The sequence below is a fragment of the Protomyctophum parallelum genome, assembly GCF_964188405.1.
Source record: "Protomyctophum parallelum genome assembly, chromosome: 9".
Lineage (NCBI taxonomy): Eukaryota > Metazoa > Chordata > Actinopteri > Myctophiformes > Myctophidae > Protomyctophum > Protomyctophum parallelum.
Window position 1 is genome coordinate 36,865,022 of NC_139706.1, and position 15,769 is coordinate 36,880,790.

General features: G+C 43.2%; 1 protein-coding gene across 1 annotated transcript; it reads right to left on the reverse strand.

Annotated features, from left to right (window-relative positions):
* Positions 1-5,965: 5,965 nt before the first annotated feature.
* Positions 5,966-10,175, reverse strand: LOC310864556 (extracellular calcium-sensing receptor-like; the record flags this gene model as incomplete). Its single annotated transcript, XM_083773245.1, has 10 exons — positions 10,045-10,175; positions 9,589-9,892; positions 9,270-9,356; positions 9,086-9,193; positions 8,791-8,957; positions 8,115-8,592; positions 7,803-8,033; positions 7,070-7,193; positions 6,514-6,986; positions 5,966-6,400 (listed from the first exon to the last, which is right to left on the reverse strand). The coding sequence occupies exons 1-10, from the start codon at positions 10,167-10,169 to the stop codon at positions 5,966-5,968; spliced, it is 2,532 nt and encodes an 843-aa protein (XP_083629371.1). The 5' UTR covers positions 10,170-10,175.
* Between the last annotated feature and the right edge of the window lie 5,594 nt (positions 10,176-15,769).

Consider the following 15,769-nt stretch of genomic DNA (forward strand, 5'->3'; position numbering starts at 1 on the left):
CTTAATATGAAAACCAAGAAATACCTGCATGTCTATAATGAGTATGACTGGCACCAAACATACTTCAAATAAAATATGAGATTAATTCATTGCTGGTTCTAAGCACTACAATATATTTTTGCCAAACACTACAGCAATCTAATCAAAGGAACACCACTTGAACTCCAGCATGCCTATTCTGGGCCTGGGGGGATAATTTGCTGAAAATAGCTGGTCACGACACAACTCGTCACGACAATGTGTCTTGTAGAATGGCTATTTTCGGAGAATAGTGTAGACAGACAAAATCGGTCTCAGGTCTATTTCACTAGAATAGAGGGTTTAAGTGGTTAAAGTACAGTAGCAGTCATCGAACAGGGCCAAAAACAGGGCCAAAACACAGTCATTATGCTGACTGCTGCCGCGGTATATTAAAAGCGGATTGTTCTTTTGATAAGACTGTTTGAGTCTGGACCTGTCTTTCCTCTTAAGTACCTGGGATTTATTTTCGCCAAGCCAAGATTAGAGTTTTCTTCATGTCATATCCGGCCAGAATGTAGCTGCTGAAACAGTCAAATTACACCTGTGTGAAGTGAGCGGTGCAACTATACATTTATTGTATAGGGGTCCCCGGAACATCCAGACCCCCAGGAACGCACCCAGGGAGCCGCCCCGGTTCCGGCAAGCCGCACTCGTCTGAAATGGTTGAGAAATGACAGTTACCGTGTGGGGGTCCCCGGGGGTCCCAGGCACATCCAGACAGGGATAGGGACAGCTCTGCGTATTAGAGCGTAGCAGAGTGAGTGGCCCGGTTTCCCAAAGGACACCTCTTACACAAGAGGTATGGTGTTACACCATGGTGTAAGAGCCAGGTGTCCTTAGGGAAACCGGGCCAATTGTTATTCTGCCACACTTTTCATATAGTCATTCTTTGTCCATTGGCCGTTGTTTGTATTCCCCATGCCAATCTGAAGCCCTTTCAGGTAGCAGGTGGCTTAGATTGCACATGCTCTTCAGTCACGTCTCCTTCAAGTTAGTTTCTTATATTGGCTCCTAAAATAATTATTAAGCAATAATATCAGCAAACATTGTGCAAGCTAACCCCAAAGCCGAGCAGATGGAGGAGAGAGAGCAGCGCAACCTGTTGTTTTGTTATATTTTGTTTTATTATAAGCCTTAAGGCTTTCTTGTGTTTTGTAAAACACATTGGAGAGCAAATATTCTTTGATCAAAATTTGGAGACCCACCTGCTTCCTTTGATATCCTTAACCTGCATGTGACTGCTGAGGGAACAGTACAACTTGTCGATGTTGGCCATGTTGTGTCATCCGAGGGAACAGATGGCACATTTCATATTGACATGGACAGAGTGGTGTGGGGAGGGGGCAGAAGACATGAGGTGTGTGATGTATGAATATGCATTATTTCTGAAATGTTAAATCATGTGGATTGCAGAAATATTACAGTACATATTACATGTCTATCTTTTCTATTCAGAATTCTGTGCGGCCATCCCTGTCCCTGTACCCAGAAAGCTGTGCAGAAAGGGAGACTAGTGTGTTGCTTTGACTGCCTGCCCTGCACCAGATCAGAAATCAAACAGGTACCTTAGAGAGATAATTTATATTGTACTATATATGCGAACGACATGGGAGAATCATTCTTGCTGTCCCTTATAATGGTCTCTCTTTTGTAGGGTCTCTAGAGTGTATTCGACATCCTGTGCAGTTCTGGACCTCATACAGCTTGTATTCACCAGCAAATTGATTTTCTCTCCTACAATGATTCCATGGGCATAATTCTCTCCATCAGTTTTGTTGCTGGAGCAATTCTGACATCTGTTGCAATTTCCATTATTTTCTTTTACAGACACACACCATTTGGCACAGAAGCTCGGCCGGTCTCACGTCTAGCGCGGTGCAACTATACGTACTGTACTACTCGTACCATACTGTACTGTAGTACTCATGCTGTACTGTACTGTAGTACTCATACTGTACCATACTATACTGTACTGTAATACTTATGCTGTACTGTACTGTACTGTAGTACTTGTACTGTACCGTACAGTTCTGTAGTACCTGTACTGTACCGTACCGTACCGTGTTGTACAAGTACAGTACTGTATCTACACGAGTACTGTAGTACTTTTAGTACTGTACTGTGCTGTACTACTCGTACTATACCGTACTGTACTACTCTTACTGTGCCATACTGTACTGTACTACTCGTACTGTACTGCTTGTACTGTACTGTACTTCTCGTACTGTACTGTATTGTATTGTACTACTCGTATTGTACCGTACTGTATTGTACTGTTCTACTTATACTGTACTGTTCTACTCATACTGTACTACACGTACTGTACCGCAGTGATACTCAAACTTAGGCTCACGGGCCACTACCGGCCCGCGACACACTTTTGACTGGTCCACCAATCCGTGCTTAATGTCCTCAAAGTCACGCATCCATCAAGCCCACCAGAGGCTTGGTATATATCCATCTGGTTCAGGTAACCTGTGGTTTCACTATTTGCAGAACTGTTGTGTAATCTAATCTAAAGGATATTATTATTATAATCATACATTTACAGTACTGTATGATTATGCATTATAGTATTTTACCTTTCAATATTATATTCCAGGTGTTGATCTGTGCCCTGGTCTGGCCCCACCATGACCTGTATAGAGAGAGGTATCCACGTCCAAACCGTCCACACTCAATGACTAAAAATTGTCCTTGAGTGGGCATTGGGCTCTGTGGTGGGATTCTCTCTCGCTTGTCTCTGCCTCCTGCTAGCCTTCCTGGCCAGGAAACTCTCTGACAACTTCAACAAGGCCATGCAAACTCATCACATTCAGCATGCTGATCTTCTGTGCTTTGTGGGTGGCCTTTTTTATAGTTTTGCACAATGCAAATAGTTGTATTAATTGTTATTGTCATTCATTATCTTCCCCATGTTGACATGTTAATCCCCATGTTGCATCTGTTGAGATCGGTTTATCAATAGCTCTGAAATGTTTGTGCTGAATATACTCAAATAAATCACACTGTAATGAGGGTTGAATAATTGCAGTATTGTTGTTCTTACCATTCATTAGCCACATTCTCTCATCATTCCCATAGAGGGTATGAATTGTAATACATTGTGACAGTTCAAACATACAGAACAACGTCTATTGCCCAGTGTGGGAAACTCAGTTACACCTAGGCAAAGTAGGCATAGATCTGATTCCTCATCAGATTAGCAGTGGCAGCAGCTACCTGATACTGAATATTATGAACCCCAATGAATGGCTCTATTGTGGCAGAGCACTCCACGTTTATGCATTTATCCACGTGTATGCTGCCTACCTCTTCTCTCTCGCAGAAGGCACATGAAAAGAGAGGGTAATGAGAGGGAGCACAATGTTGGATATGAGAAACCACGGTTCTGGTGCGGTAGTCAGCTATGGGAAATTAATGAAATGTCCATTGTGCATTCAATGTTATGTTTGATAACAATATGCTGTGAGCTGCTGGTTAAGAGATCCATTTGGTGAGAGAATACTGCCTCATCAAAGTTGGTCAATTACTTGCATGCGAAGGAGAGAGGTGGTGGAGTTAGCTGTTTTAGCACAGTTTGAGGGTCCAATGGAGTTAAAAGGTTTTGTCCTATGTCCTATGCAGTACAGAAGAGCAGAACAGAGGACACACAGTACAGTACAGTACAGTACAGTACAGTACAGCACAGCACAGCACAGCACAGCACAGCACAGCACAGCACAGCACAGTCCAGTCCAGTCCAGTCCAGTCCAGTCCAGTACAGTCCAGTGCAGTGGACTACAGTACAGTACAGAGGAGTACAGTATACTATTCCCGCTAGGTTGCCACATTTATGACATCCAAGCAACTTGGTATATAGAAACATTGCCACTTGCCAGGCTTGCTTTTATTATGAAAACATAATTGAAAACATTATGGGTTGCCATGTTTGCCAAGTTTTCCAAGTAAAAAAAACAAACAAAAAAACAGTATAGAGTATTGCCCTCCGTTGCTCCGGAACTACTCTGCCAGGACTGGAATAACCTGATTCTGGCGCGTGGAAGGACTAGGCTCTGTGGGTTGACTCCTGTCCCATAATAATCATAATAATAAAAATCAACAAAAACAAATAAATAAAGTATTTTTTACACCGACATGAAAGGTGTGCGTTTGCTTTGATGAGATTATTACTTGGCCTTTGGTGTGCCTTGGGCACAAAAAGTTTGAAAACTACTGATGCGAACAGAAGATTGCAGGATGAACTCTATTGATTTTGGTGAACCCATGACCTTTCCTCTAGTGCAACCTTTCATCTATATTTTTCTGGTGGCGTACAATGAGCAGTGCCACCAGAGAGGCTTTTACTTCGTCTTGCTAGTTATAGTATCCGTTTCTCCCCTCTCTCTTTCTCTGCTGTGGGTCAGTGGCCACCGGGGAGCACAATATCTTTCCTTTATCCATCTCATACCTTTTCCACAGGAACAACAGATCAATCAGTGTTGGATAATCAGTGTTAACCTTGGAGCAGCTGTGACAAGAAGGGGGAAATATACTGTATGTGACAATCGAATGTAATGTATTATTAAAGGGAACAGCCAGGCGTGGATGGTGTTTATATGTAAAGGACTCTGGGATGTGAGAGTTTGACTAACCAATGACAGCAGGGATTTCCACATAGCATACCTCAGAGACCCTGTGCCTCATCATCCTTTGATCCTAAGGTCAGATCACTGAGGAATTTGCTGGCTAAGCTGCACTTCTACTAAGGAGGTGAACTTGAAGTCTTAGGTGGTTCGTGTTGCTAAACCAAACAAAACTGATCAAATTGAACTAAATTAAGCTACGATTCTGCATATTAATCATACATTGTGTATCATTGATATTATACAGTTACCCTTTGTCATTTCAGGAGATTATTAAATTACTGCCAAATTACAACATTGCAGTGACTTACAAAGCACAAGATCAGGGTAAGCGCCATGCTTGTAGTCACAAGATTTTGTGCTGGGGACACCCATAATGGAAGATCTTTACTGTAATATTAGATTTAGTGCAAAAGCCTGGAGTCTAAGAGTTGAGTTGGCTGACAAATGGATTATGGATATTATGATCAAGCTTCAGCAAGAAAGAACAGTCACTGTCGATGTTGTAAACTGATCGCCCATGGCTGTGTACGTGAGAGCACAGTGTACTTGATAATGTATTGTGTACTGCCTGAACTGTAGCATACTTTATAGTTAGCTACTGGAGACATCTCAGACAGCAAGGTCAGCTTGCTGCAGTTAGCGGTTGTTATGTCTCAAATGGTGTTGTCACGTCATTAGGATCCAGCTCTATATATTTCCTGTATGTGTGTAATAAACTTTGTGAACCTTTAGCGTGATACTGTCTCGTTATTGTTCTCCCGTCGACCGCTGCCGCCGTACCAAGGTATACTTCAACCGGATTATCACACACCACCCAGCCGGCACACACTACCTGTCTGTCAAACCAGACGAGGGTTCAGTACTTAGAGTTTTACAACAGTCGGAAGCAGGGGGTGTAGCCTATTTGAGAATAAACTTGACTCAGGTTTGGATTATTTGGTGTCAGCAAATATTTATTTGTGAATGATCTGCTTATAGCAATCTTTGCAGAGAAAATCCCCAGTTTGGAGGAGAGAGAGAGAGAGAGCAATTATGAATATCAAGGATACTATCAACAGTACACTAACACCATCCTGTGGTAAACAGTAAGAAATACAGGTATATTGTGTTCATATTTAGAGTTCACATTTTATTATTTGTAATGGACTTAGATCTAGGCAGATTTCTGGAAATATTTCATCTTTTATTGATGTGGGCGATGTTTGCTGCATGAAAAACATTACACCATGACACAGATTCACACAGAAACATTAGTTTTAAAGGCTGCATATCTTTTTGAGAGGAATGCACAGAATATTATGAATGAAGATGGTGTACTAGAACTTTTCCATCTTGGACATCAGATGTTTCTTGGTGTTCTTATCTGGCCTCAGCAGGATTATGTAACACTTGGGAGCAAAGATGCAGACCAATAGCCCGTAACTAGAGGCCAGAATGGCAAACACCTCAGTCGCTGTCGAGTACTTCCCTGGAGAGCTGACATAAGCGGGGACAAAGGCCACCCACACAGCACAGAAGATCAGCATGCTGAATGTGATGAGTTTGGCCTCATTGAAGTTACCAGGGAGTTCCCTAGCCAGGAAGGCCAATAGTAGACAGAGGCAGGCCAGCAGACCAATGTAACTCAGAACCAGAGAAAAAGCCAGGGCTGAACCCTCATGACACAGGAGTATGATAACGGCACTCTCCCGTGGCATCAGGCGGTGTGGTGTAGGGGGAGCAACGGCTAGCCATACCGAACAAATCACTACCTGAGGAGAAAGATCATTTTGTTAACAATATTAGTTTACAAATCTCAATCGCATCAGCAATGCTTTATTTTGTCTTTTTGAGTCTCTCAAAATAGCTGTCTTCACATCCTTACCTGAACCAATGTGCACAGGGCAATAATTGCCTTTTGCTGAGCAGGCCCAAACCATTTCATGACATTACTGCCTGGCAGTGTTGCCCTGAAGGCCATTAACACCACTATAGTTTTCCCCAGAACACAAGAGATGCAGAGGACAAAGGTGATCCCAAATGCTGTGTGACGCAGCATACAGGACCACTCTGAGGGACGGCCAATGAATGTCAGAGAACACAGGAAACACAGAGTCAGGGAGAACAGCAGCAGGAAACTAAGCTCAGAGTTGTTGGCCCTGACAATGGGGGTGTTTCTGTGACAGAAGAAAATGGAGATGACCATGCAGGTGCAGAAGGAACCAAGAAGGGCCACAGCAAGCAGTGTGCTGCCCATAGTGTCATGGAAGGAGAGGAAATCCACTTCTTTAGGGATGCAGAGAGTCTTTTCCGCATTGGACCAGAACTCTGACAGGCAGCGCATACACTCTATGGCATCTGATGGAAGGACAGGTAACATTCAGTATTTGTAAATTCATAGCCTCCAAAACACAGTTTGAGCATGAAGCCAATTCCCTCACCAGTCTGATTGCTAATCTCCCCAGCTGTGCAGACCACACAATCATGGCAGCAAATAGGGTGGTTAGGTTTGATGGCCTTCCGAGTGCCCGGAGGACAAATGCTGCTGCATACTGACAAGGGGACCTGAAGGAAACACACTACACTAATTACAATGCATGCACACATACACGCAAGGGATAATATACGCCTATGATTAAACACAGAGGCGTAAGCCGAGGTGTTTATTCATCCTGAAGGGGTTTAAACTTATTTCTAAACAACAACTATAGGCACAGCGTATATTATCCCGCTTTGAGACAGTGTTCTATAAAGCCAAGCGGTCATTATCAAGAAATAACACACCGCTGAATTCAGCAATTGACCAATCAGAATCTAATATTCAAGCCATGTGATAAATGCACGTAATGTAAAGGCAGATTCAGCATAGAGATTCATTCTCATAGAGGGTGGGCAACTTTTCTTTTGTTAACACATACTCATTTAATCAATTCTGACTATCTGGGGAGAACCTTCTTATGCACATCAAACCATAAATGGTTAATAATGGTTGTTTTTCAACTCAGTTGATCACCCCAATAGCCCAATCTGATCACCTGATAGATCAAAAAGAGGGGGTTGCCCAACTTGCCCACACCAATAGACCCTAAAGCTCACCCATACATTAGACTCTAATGCATTCATGATGGTGTGCATGTACACACGTATCTCTTGTCATTCTACTGAGATCCTTACTTCAGTCTTGTTGCTGTTCCACACAACGTTCTGCTCCTGGATATGGAGTTTCTTCTTGCCCACAGTTGTGGTCGCGTCAAACTTTCCAATGGTGATGAACTCCATGACCCCATCTGATCTCTGCTGCCAATTAACCAGGTCATACATTGCCACAGGGTCTCCATTCTCATCAAATTTGGTCTCATCACCGAATGAGTTGATGTATTTGACCCGTTTCAGGTAATGAAGCAACTATGGAGCGAAAGACCGGCATACATAAATAAAAATAACACAATACAATGCAATGCATTCATTCTGAAAGCATGTGGGTACCTGCCATGGCTGTATGGTGTCCAAATCCGGACAAGTATGCAGTGGAAATGGCTCTGTCCTTTTCTTGCAGCTTCCCATGGCTTTAAGTGCATGGACAATAGCATACACAGCCTTGTACACATTGTAGGAGATCCTTAGCTGGGATACGTCTGAGTAGATGTTCTCCACATTGACCAGCTCCTCTGTTCCAGAACACAAAGGTTTTCTCCCACCCAGGACCTCCTGAACTACAGCTCCCCTACTCAGAGTGCATCCAAACACCTGCTCCCAGAAGGGGATCAAAAAGGGATCCTCAATGGCCTCTGGGTGTGAGGGACGCAGGCGAAGTAGAAAGTCTTGCAGCCCAGGAATGTCAGCTCGGCGGATAGCAAAGCCCATAGAGCCCTGGAGTATGTGTTGGTACCGGGTGGGGGTGGAGAGGACGGAGGCAGTGCTCCAAGCCTCACTAGCCAGCCACTGTATCCCCATCAACCTCTGCCTACAAACAACATGAGGATCGTTTCACTGCAGTACCAATGAATGCGGTGCTTTCCACTGAAACGATACAGAGGACAACATTTAAAGCAATCATAGCAATAATAGTGATAGAACAAAGTGTTATTATTAGCTATGAGTGCTCTCTCATGATAAATTTGTGCTGTTAAGGAGGCTTATATATAAGGAAAAAGCTGCATGCCTGTGTACTTCTTTGAACAATGCTACAGCATCTTGCTCCACAGCAAACACCAGTATTACTCGAGCCCCAGAGGAGCGGATCCTGGACACAATAGCTGTCATAGTTGCCTTTGCATGGTTTTTAGGAATTATCTCATAGAGGGCAATACATGCACCAATCTTTCTAACCTTAGAAACAGGGAAAGATGATACAAATATTTCACTGCAAGTATAAAAAAAAAAATACTGAATCTCTAAAGAATTATTGATTGCAAGACAACATACATCTATAAAAAAACATTGCAGTGAAGAACTACCTCTTCAGCAAATATGTGCGCCCCACCACGGCCATAGTCATCATCTCCTGCAACCACACCCACCCAGGTCCAGGCAAAATGATTGATAAGCTGTACTAAAGCATCCACCTAGAGAAAGACATTTGTTTGGACATGCTGCAGGTACTGTGGCGGGCCATTACAGTATGTGAGGCTGTGAGCTAACCTGAAAGAAGTCACTGGGCATAGTCCTTAAGAAGGCAGGGAAATCTTTCTTATTACTTAGACAGGCACAGCTAGAGAAATAGCTGATCTAAAAGAGAGAAAAGTATTGTTTTTCTTAAAACATGTCATTCAGAATATTTTATTTAGAAGGTCACATGACTGCATTGACTGGCGTGAAGAATCAAATTAGTTAGTAATGCCTGTCACAGTAATGCCTTGCAACTATGACAGCCTCACCTGTGGTGATCTACTGTTGAAATTGTACTAACTCTTACACATTTTATTAAAAAATAAATAAATCTTGATTTAAAAAGTCTCACCTGTGGCACATTGAAGACTCCCAGAAAACGAGCTACAACCAGGGACTGTGTTGAGCCGCCGTCCCCTATCACCACTGGCACGGTGCCATGACAACTGCCATTGTCTTGATTCACTCTCTGCATCTCTAATGGCTCCTCAGTGCCCATTAGCTCCATGGCAGCCTTCAGAGCCTGGTAGGGCATACTGCATGAATCATAGATCTTATAGCCCAGCGTGATATTGGGAAGGAGTGTCCTGTCTTTGTTGATCTCCTCAATGGCAAAGATCATTGTCTGCATCCAGCGGAAGGTCCGAAAATTTAATCTTTTACGAAGACAAATTATTACAAAAGAGGTTACATAAAACTTACTGTTTTAAGTGCTAGCTAAAATTACTGGAGATACCCCCTGCTTTTCTGTTAAACATGGGTTGTTTTAATGGGTTAAGTATGCACCTATGAAGACTAAAAAACTTACCCAGTGCAGTGTATGGGTCGAGGCACAGAAGTGAAAGACAGATTGGGCTCTAATACCGAGTCATGAAGAGAAAAGAGCCCCCCTAAGATGATGTCCCCAGTCTTCTGTAGCACAGGCAGGGACATAGAACCTGGTATGAGACTACACTGTGTTTGATTAGATACCGTGGGAAAGGTACCCCAGCACAGGAGACACCGTGCCATAAACCCTAACCCTGACCCAGAGGACATAGGTCTTGCGCATCTGACACGTAACATATTCATTCTCTATGAACTACAACTTCTTTAAGACCTACAGTATAACAATTCAGCTACTCTTTCTTACAATCCAACAATCCAACCATTCCAAAAATCTTAACAGAAGAGACGACAGATTACAGTACAAGTACAACCACATCAAAAGATGTATAATAACTACAGCCTAACATTTGATTAAAACACACTCAAAGACCACTATATCACCAGAGATATATTATCTATCAATTTCCAACAATTGAGGAAAAAGTCAAGCACTTCACAAAGCTCAATACAGCTACACATAAGTTTGACATACTATTTGATTTCAGCTCCTGTGCAAGTAACACCTATTATTTACAAGACATAATCGCACATACTTTTCCATAGCCCAGAGCCTTCCACCATCTATCATCACACCAACCATCCCATCCATATATCTAGCTCTCTTCAGAGAGACCCCGCTGGCTGATATATGTGCTGCCTTCCTCATAACACCAGTTGTCAGATAAGAGTCATCTCCCTGGGGCCTCTGATCAATGGAATGAGAACATATCTTATGCACAGGAGGTAATGGCAATAACAAGAAACTGGAACGAAAATCTGAACATAATGGAAAGAGACATGAGCTGTTTTTCGTGTAGAAATACAATGTCATGCCTGACTGAGCCTCACTGAGCCTTCAGTGATGTGAAGAGGCAGCTGAGTCCCAGTTCGTTTCACATCAGGTTACACCTTTGAACACGCACGCACAAACGCACGCACACACGCACGCACGCACGCGCACGCACGCACACAAACACACACACAGAGCAAAAGAGTAATAAAGAAGACAGATAAAAAGAGACACAATGTGTTTAAAATAATAGTTAATTAAATTTTTTCAATCGATTACACACCCCATGAAGCTTTGAAATTATGGATTTCTTTATTTTTGTCGCATTCCTATAAGCCAATAATTTGATGACCGGCAGAGCAGTTATCATGGAGGCGGTATCCTACCAGAGAGACCACCGCTCATCAAATTATTGGCTTAGGAATGCGAGAAGACAAAATAATCCATGAATTCAAGGCTTCATGGGGTGTGAACGACATGAAAGAAGTTTTTTTGGTGAACTACTCCTTTAAGGATGTTATGGCAAAAAATGCGAGTTTCTTGAGACATTTGCCATTTGACCTTCTGTACTACTAAGAGGGATATTTTTTCTGCTTCTGTCTTTGAAGCTGCCTACAGTGGGGAGTAATTAGGGTGCTCTAATGTCAGCTGCATATTATCATTATTAGTACAAACCCTGCAGGCTATATAACAAAGAATACATGTGTGAAAGAAAATATTGCCTTAGGTCACAGTTTGTCTAATAATGTCCCTATAGTGAGTTCAAAGTGGTATGGGTAGATGACAGGGGGACTTAGCAGTGTGATGTGTGTGGTGCTGCACTTTCCTTTCCACACGTAGCTCTGGTGGGGAGGTGAACACATGAGTGAACAATATTGAGATTTCTTCAGCACGGATATTCTTAAGGGGATATTCATCTCAGATTGAGAGTCATGAGTAGTTTCTTTCCCCAGAACATTTTATTACCGGTAGACTACTATATAAGCTTTCCTCCTTGTTTGACTGTCCCTACTATTATGTAGTAAATTTAAATCTGTCCAACATCTGCAAACACGACAACGTCTTAGAGCACTGCATAAGGTGGCCAACAAGCTTGATGCTAAAGGCAGGGCCAACATCTACAACAGTCATCGCAGAACAGTTGCAGCAACAACTGTTCTTTACAAGATGAACACTCCCAGCTGTCCAGTGGACCTCAAAGCACTGTTACCCCAAGCTAACACCCCAGGACGAAACACCCGGAGGGTACTACCAAGCCATGCCCTGGAACCCCCCCCCCCCCCGCCCCCAAGTCAAACACCAAGGCCCTCATTTATCAACCGTGCGCACGCCAAAATATGGGTGCACGCCGAAATTACCGACATTTTCGGCATTTACCATTTCCGGCAAAGCTTGAAATTGAACTTGAGTAGGACAAAAAGTCACGTCTGGTCGGGAGCTGTCGTACGCTTTGTCCTCACCAGTTTTTCTGTCGTAGAACAGCGGAGCAGCATTGTTTGACCAGCTGAGAGGCTGTCACAGGCATCTAAACATATATGTATTCACTCCTAAAATGTTTATATAAAACTGTATGTATATGGGCTACATGTAAAAAATAAAAAGTAAAGGAATACATCAACGATGTGTCTTTGTGTCATATGAAATTAGTAGGAGTTAAAATCGCGCAATTAAAAACAATGTTGCAAGTTAGATGCTTAAGCCATTTAAACAGTGTTTTGCATGAGCGCATACATGCGAGGATTTGGGCTGTCTGTGCTGAAATATTTCCATGACGGGATGTTGAAGAGTATAGTGCAGTGCTGCAGTTGTGGAGAGTCCCAACATGGGTAGCCTACTGTAGCCTAATCTACAGCAGGCCGATGTCTTTCTGGAGTTACGGTATGTGCAATCTCCTCCTCGTTTAATAAACCTGACGTGTCGCTCGAATGCCAAATGTACCGTGCCAGCGCAAGTGGGAACCGCATCGGAGATAGGTAGGCTACCCAGCCAGCCCACCACCCCCGTGCCAGCCACATATGAGGCTACACGGCTGCACATTCATATAATGTCAGTTGACAGCCCAGCCACTGCAGCGATCGGCGACTGCGAGGCAATCTAAATAGACTGTCGAACGTGCATGGTCAGTTGGTCACGGACGGACCACAGTGATAGAGAGAGACAGACAGGACAGGACAGGAGGAGCAATATGCAAAACAGCAGCGTGTGTGTGCCTATTTGTTATTTAATTCATGGTTCACAGGTTCAGGTTTTCGTTCACTAATATATGTTGTATATTACATTTAAAAGACTTTAATAATTTAATATACAACTAACACACAGTGAAAGTTGCTTGCAAATTGCGATATGTGCGTGTGTGCGTGCGGGGGGGTGAGGCGGGCAGCAAGGGAAGCGAAGCGAGAAGAGAAACAGACAGCTTTATTTAATTCATGCAGGTTTATTTATTTAAGATACAACAAGTTGCAAGTTGCGTGTGCGTGCGTGCGTCTGTGTGTGTGTGTGTGTGTGTGTGTGTGTATGAGAAAGGGGGCAGCAAGGAAGTAACCATGGTTTCAGGATCGTATGGCAGAACGTTCATGTTGCAAAAACGAGGGCGAGGCTTGATTTCACAGGGCGTGCCAGATAGATTTCAGCCGTCACATTTATTAACGTCGGAACGAAGGTCAGCTGTTTGCGATCACTTTATAAATGCCGTGGCGACGTGGGTGTACTACGAAACCTGCACTCGAATCTGTGGCAGATTTTACACTCGATTGATAAATGAGGGCCATAATGCCTTGATAGGAGCTTTCTCCACTCTGCTACTGTATAACAATGGAACAGCCTTCCCTCCTTCCCCTTTGGCTGTTGGAGACATTACATTTACATCAAGTAGTGTTCATGACTTCAATAAGAGGCTGAACAAATACCTCCTCAGTATGTGACTGTTATCCCATAAAGCTCAAGGACTTTTAATCATCCAACATTCAGTTCATACTAAAAACATTAAACCTGTATATAGTTCAACTAGCGCACCTCAAAAATGTAGGGACAGTCAAACAAGGAGGAAAGACAGCCAGCCAGAGGGATGGGTATTCAAACGGTAAGCGTGTGATTTACATTCCAACAGAGATATAGCCAGCAGAGAACTGGCTATAAGTGTAGGATTTTATGGCTTTGGCGCCCCCTTGTGTCCTTAAACTACATTTACACCCACAACATTTTTATAGTGAGACACACACAGGCCATCTGGGGCTGGGCAAAGATTGTTAATAAAAGATATACAAACTTCATTGGGGCCACTAGAGGCCTACAATTGGTCTCCGTGGTTTGCTTCTCCACCCAACAGATTGCTGCGCAATGTTTTGGCATTGTGACATAGTCAATCAAACGTGTCTTTATATTGAAAAAAACATGGTGTTGTGAATGACCTGATTGTGAATGTGAACGTTAACATAGTGCACACTGATAATAGGAGAAATAACATGGGAAATGTCATGATTCCCATTTCCCAAATTAGCCCCCATCAACCAAGAGAAGACAGTTAGGGAAAATTAAAAGCATTGGAACACACATTTTATTTCACTTTCAATATGTCCATTAATTTCACATTATAATATTCACATATACCTGTATAATCTGATCTTAAATATGTGGCCAGAGCCCATGGAGTTATATATATATAAATTATAATAGAGACGTAACTGGATTTCTCCTCCCATCCACTTGCATTGAGTTGCTCACCGATTTCACCCCTTAACTAGAAAAAGTGCCCTTCTGGGCACAGGTCTCCACCAGGTTATCCACAGATCCGTGCAGTTAGAGGTAAAAACACTTTTCGGCCAGTTATAGCGCCACCTTGAGGCTGAGTTGAAATTGTTCATGTGGCATTTCGTCCTCGGCCTAGTGGGAATGTGCGTGCACAATTTCACGGAAATCACGCGATGTGTTCATGATTTGCAGCATTTTGTTTGAAACTGAGCACTCCTGTGAACTTTGGAAGCCAATCTTAACCAATCAGGATGGAGTCTGAGAAATCTGAAAGACCCGTTTCGTTGAATGGCTCTAGAGAGACTGTGTACTAATTTGCGTGATGTTTGGACAAAATCTGTAGGTGTACTGTGAAAAAACTTGTTTTGCACAAAGTGGCCTCCTGGTGGCGCTATAACAGGCCGTTCTGGAAAGTTTGGGGCAGAGGTTCATCGTTGGCATCCAGGGAGTGTGTGTGCAAAATGTGGCATCGACCGGGTTAACGGTGGCCGAGATTAGCTGTTCACGGACACACGGACGGACACAGGGACGGACGGACGGACACGCGGACGGACGAAGTGCAAAACATACTCTCCCCACATGCCTTCGGCCTGGTGGAGACAATTATTCCGGGAATGGAACAGAGTGCATTCTGGGATGCATTTGGGCCAAACACATGAACGACTACCGTGTGTGTGTGCACTGCGAGCGAGTCATGAACGAGTACCGTGTGTGCGTGAACTGCGAGCGAGTCATGAACGAGTACCGTGTGTGCGTGCACTGTAAAAACACATTGAGAGTCTCTTTTTACAAGTGGGAACTGGCCAAGTGGCAGAAATAAAATTACACTTCAATGCTACATCGAACATGTCACATTATAGAACAGCAAATAAAACATCCATGATACACCTCAAAATACTTGAAATATATACAACAAATCACCAAAGTGACATCGTTTTGTGCATACAGTAGGTGTATGTTTTGTGTGTCACTGTGTGCGTCTGCGGCTTGTGTGCTCGCATATGCATGGGTGCAGCACTGTGTAATAATAATAATAATAAAACTTTATTTGTATAGCACCTTTCATGACATGAAATGCAGCTCAAAGTGCTTTACAGAGTAGTCAACGATGTGTGTGTAGCGTGAGGTA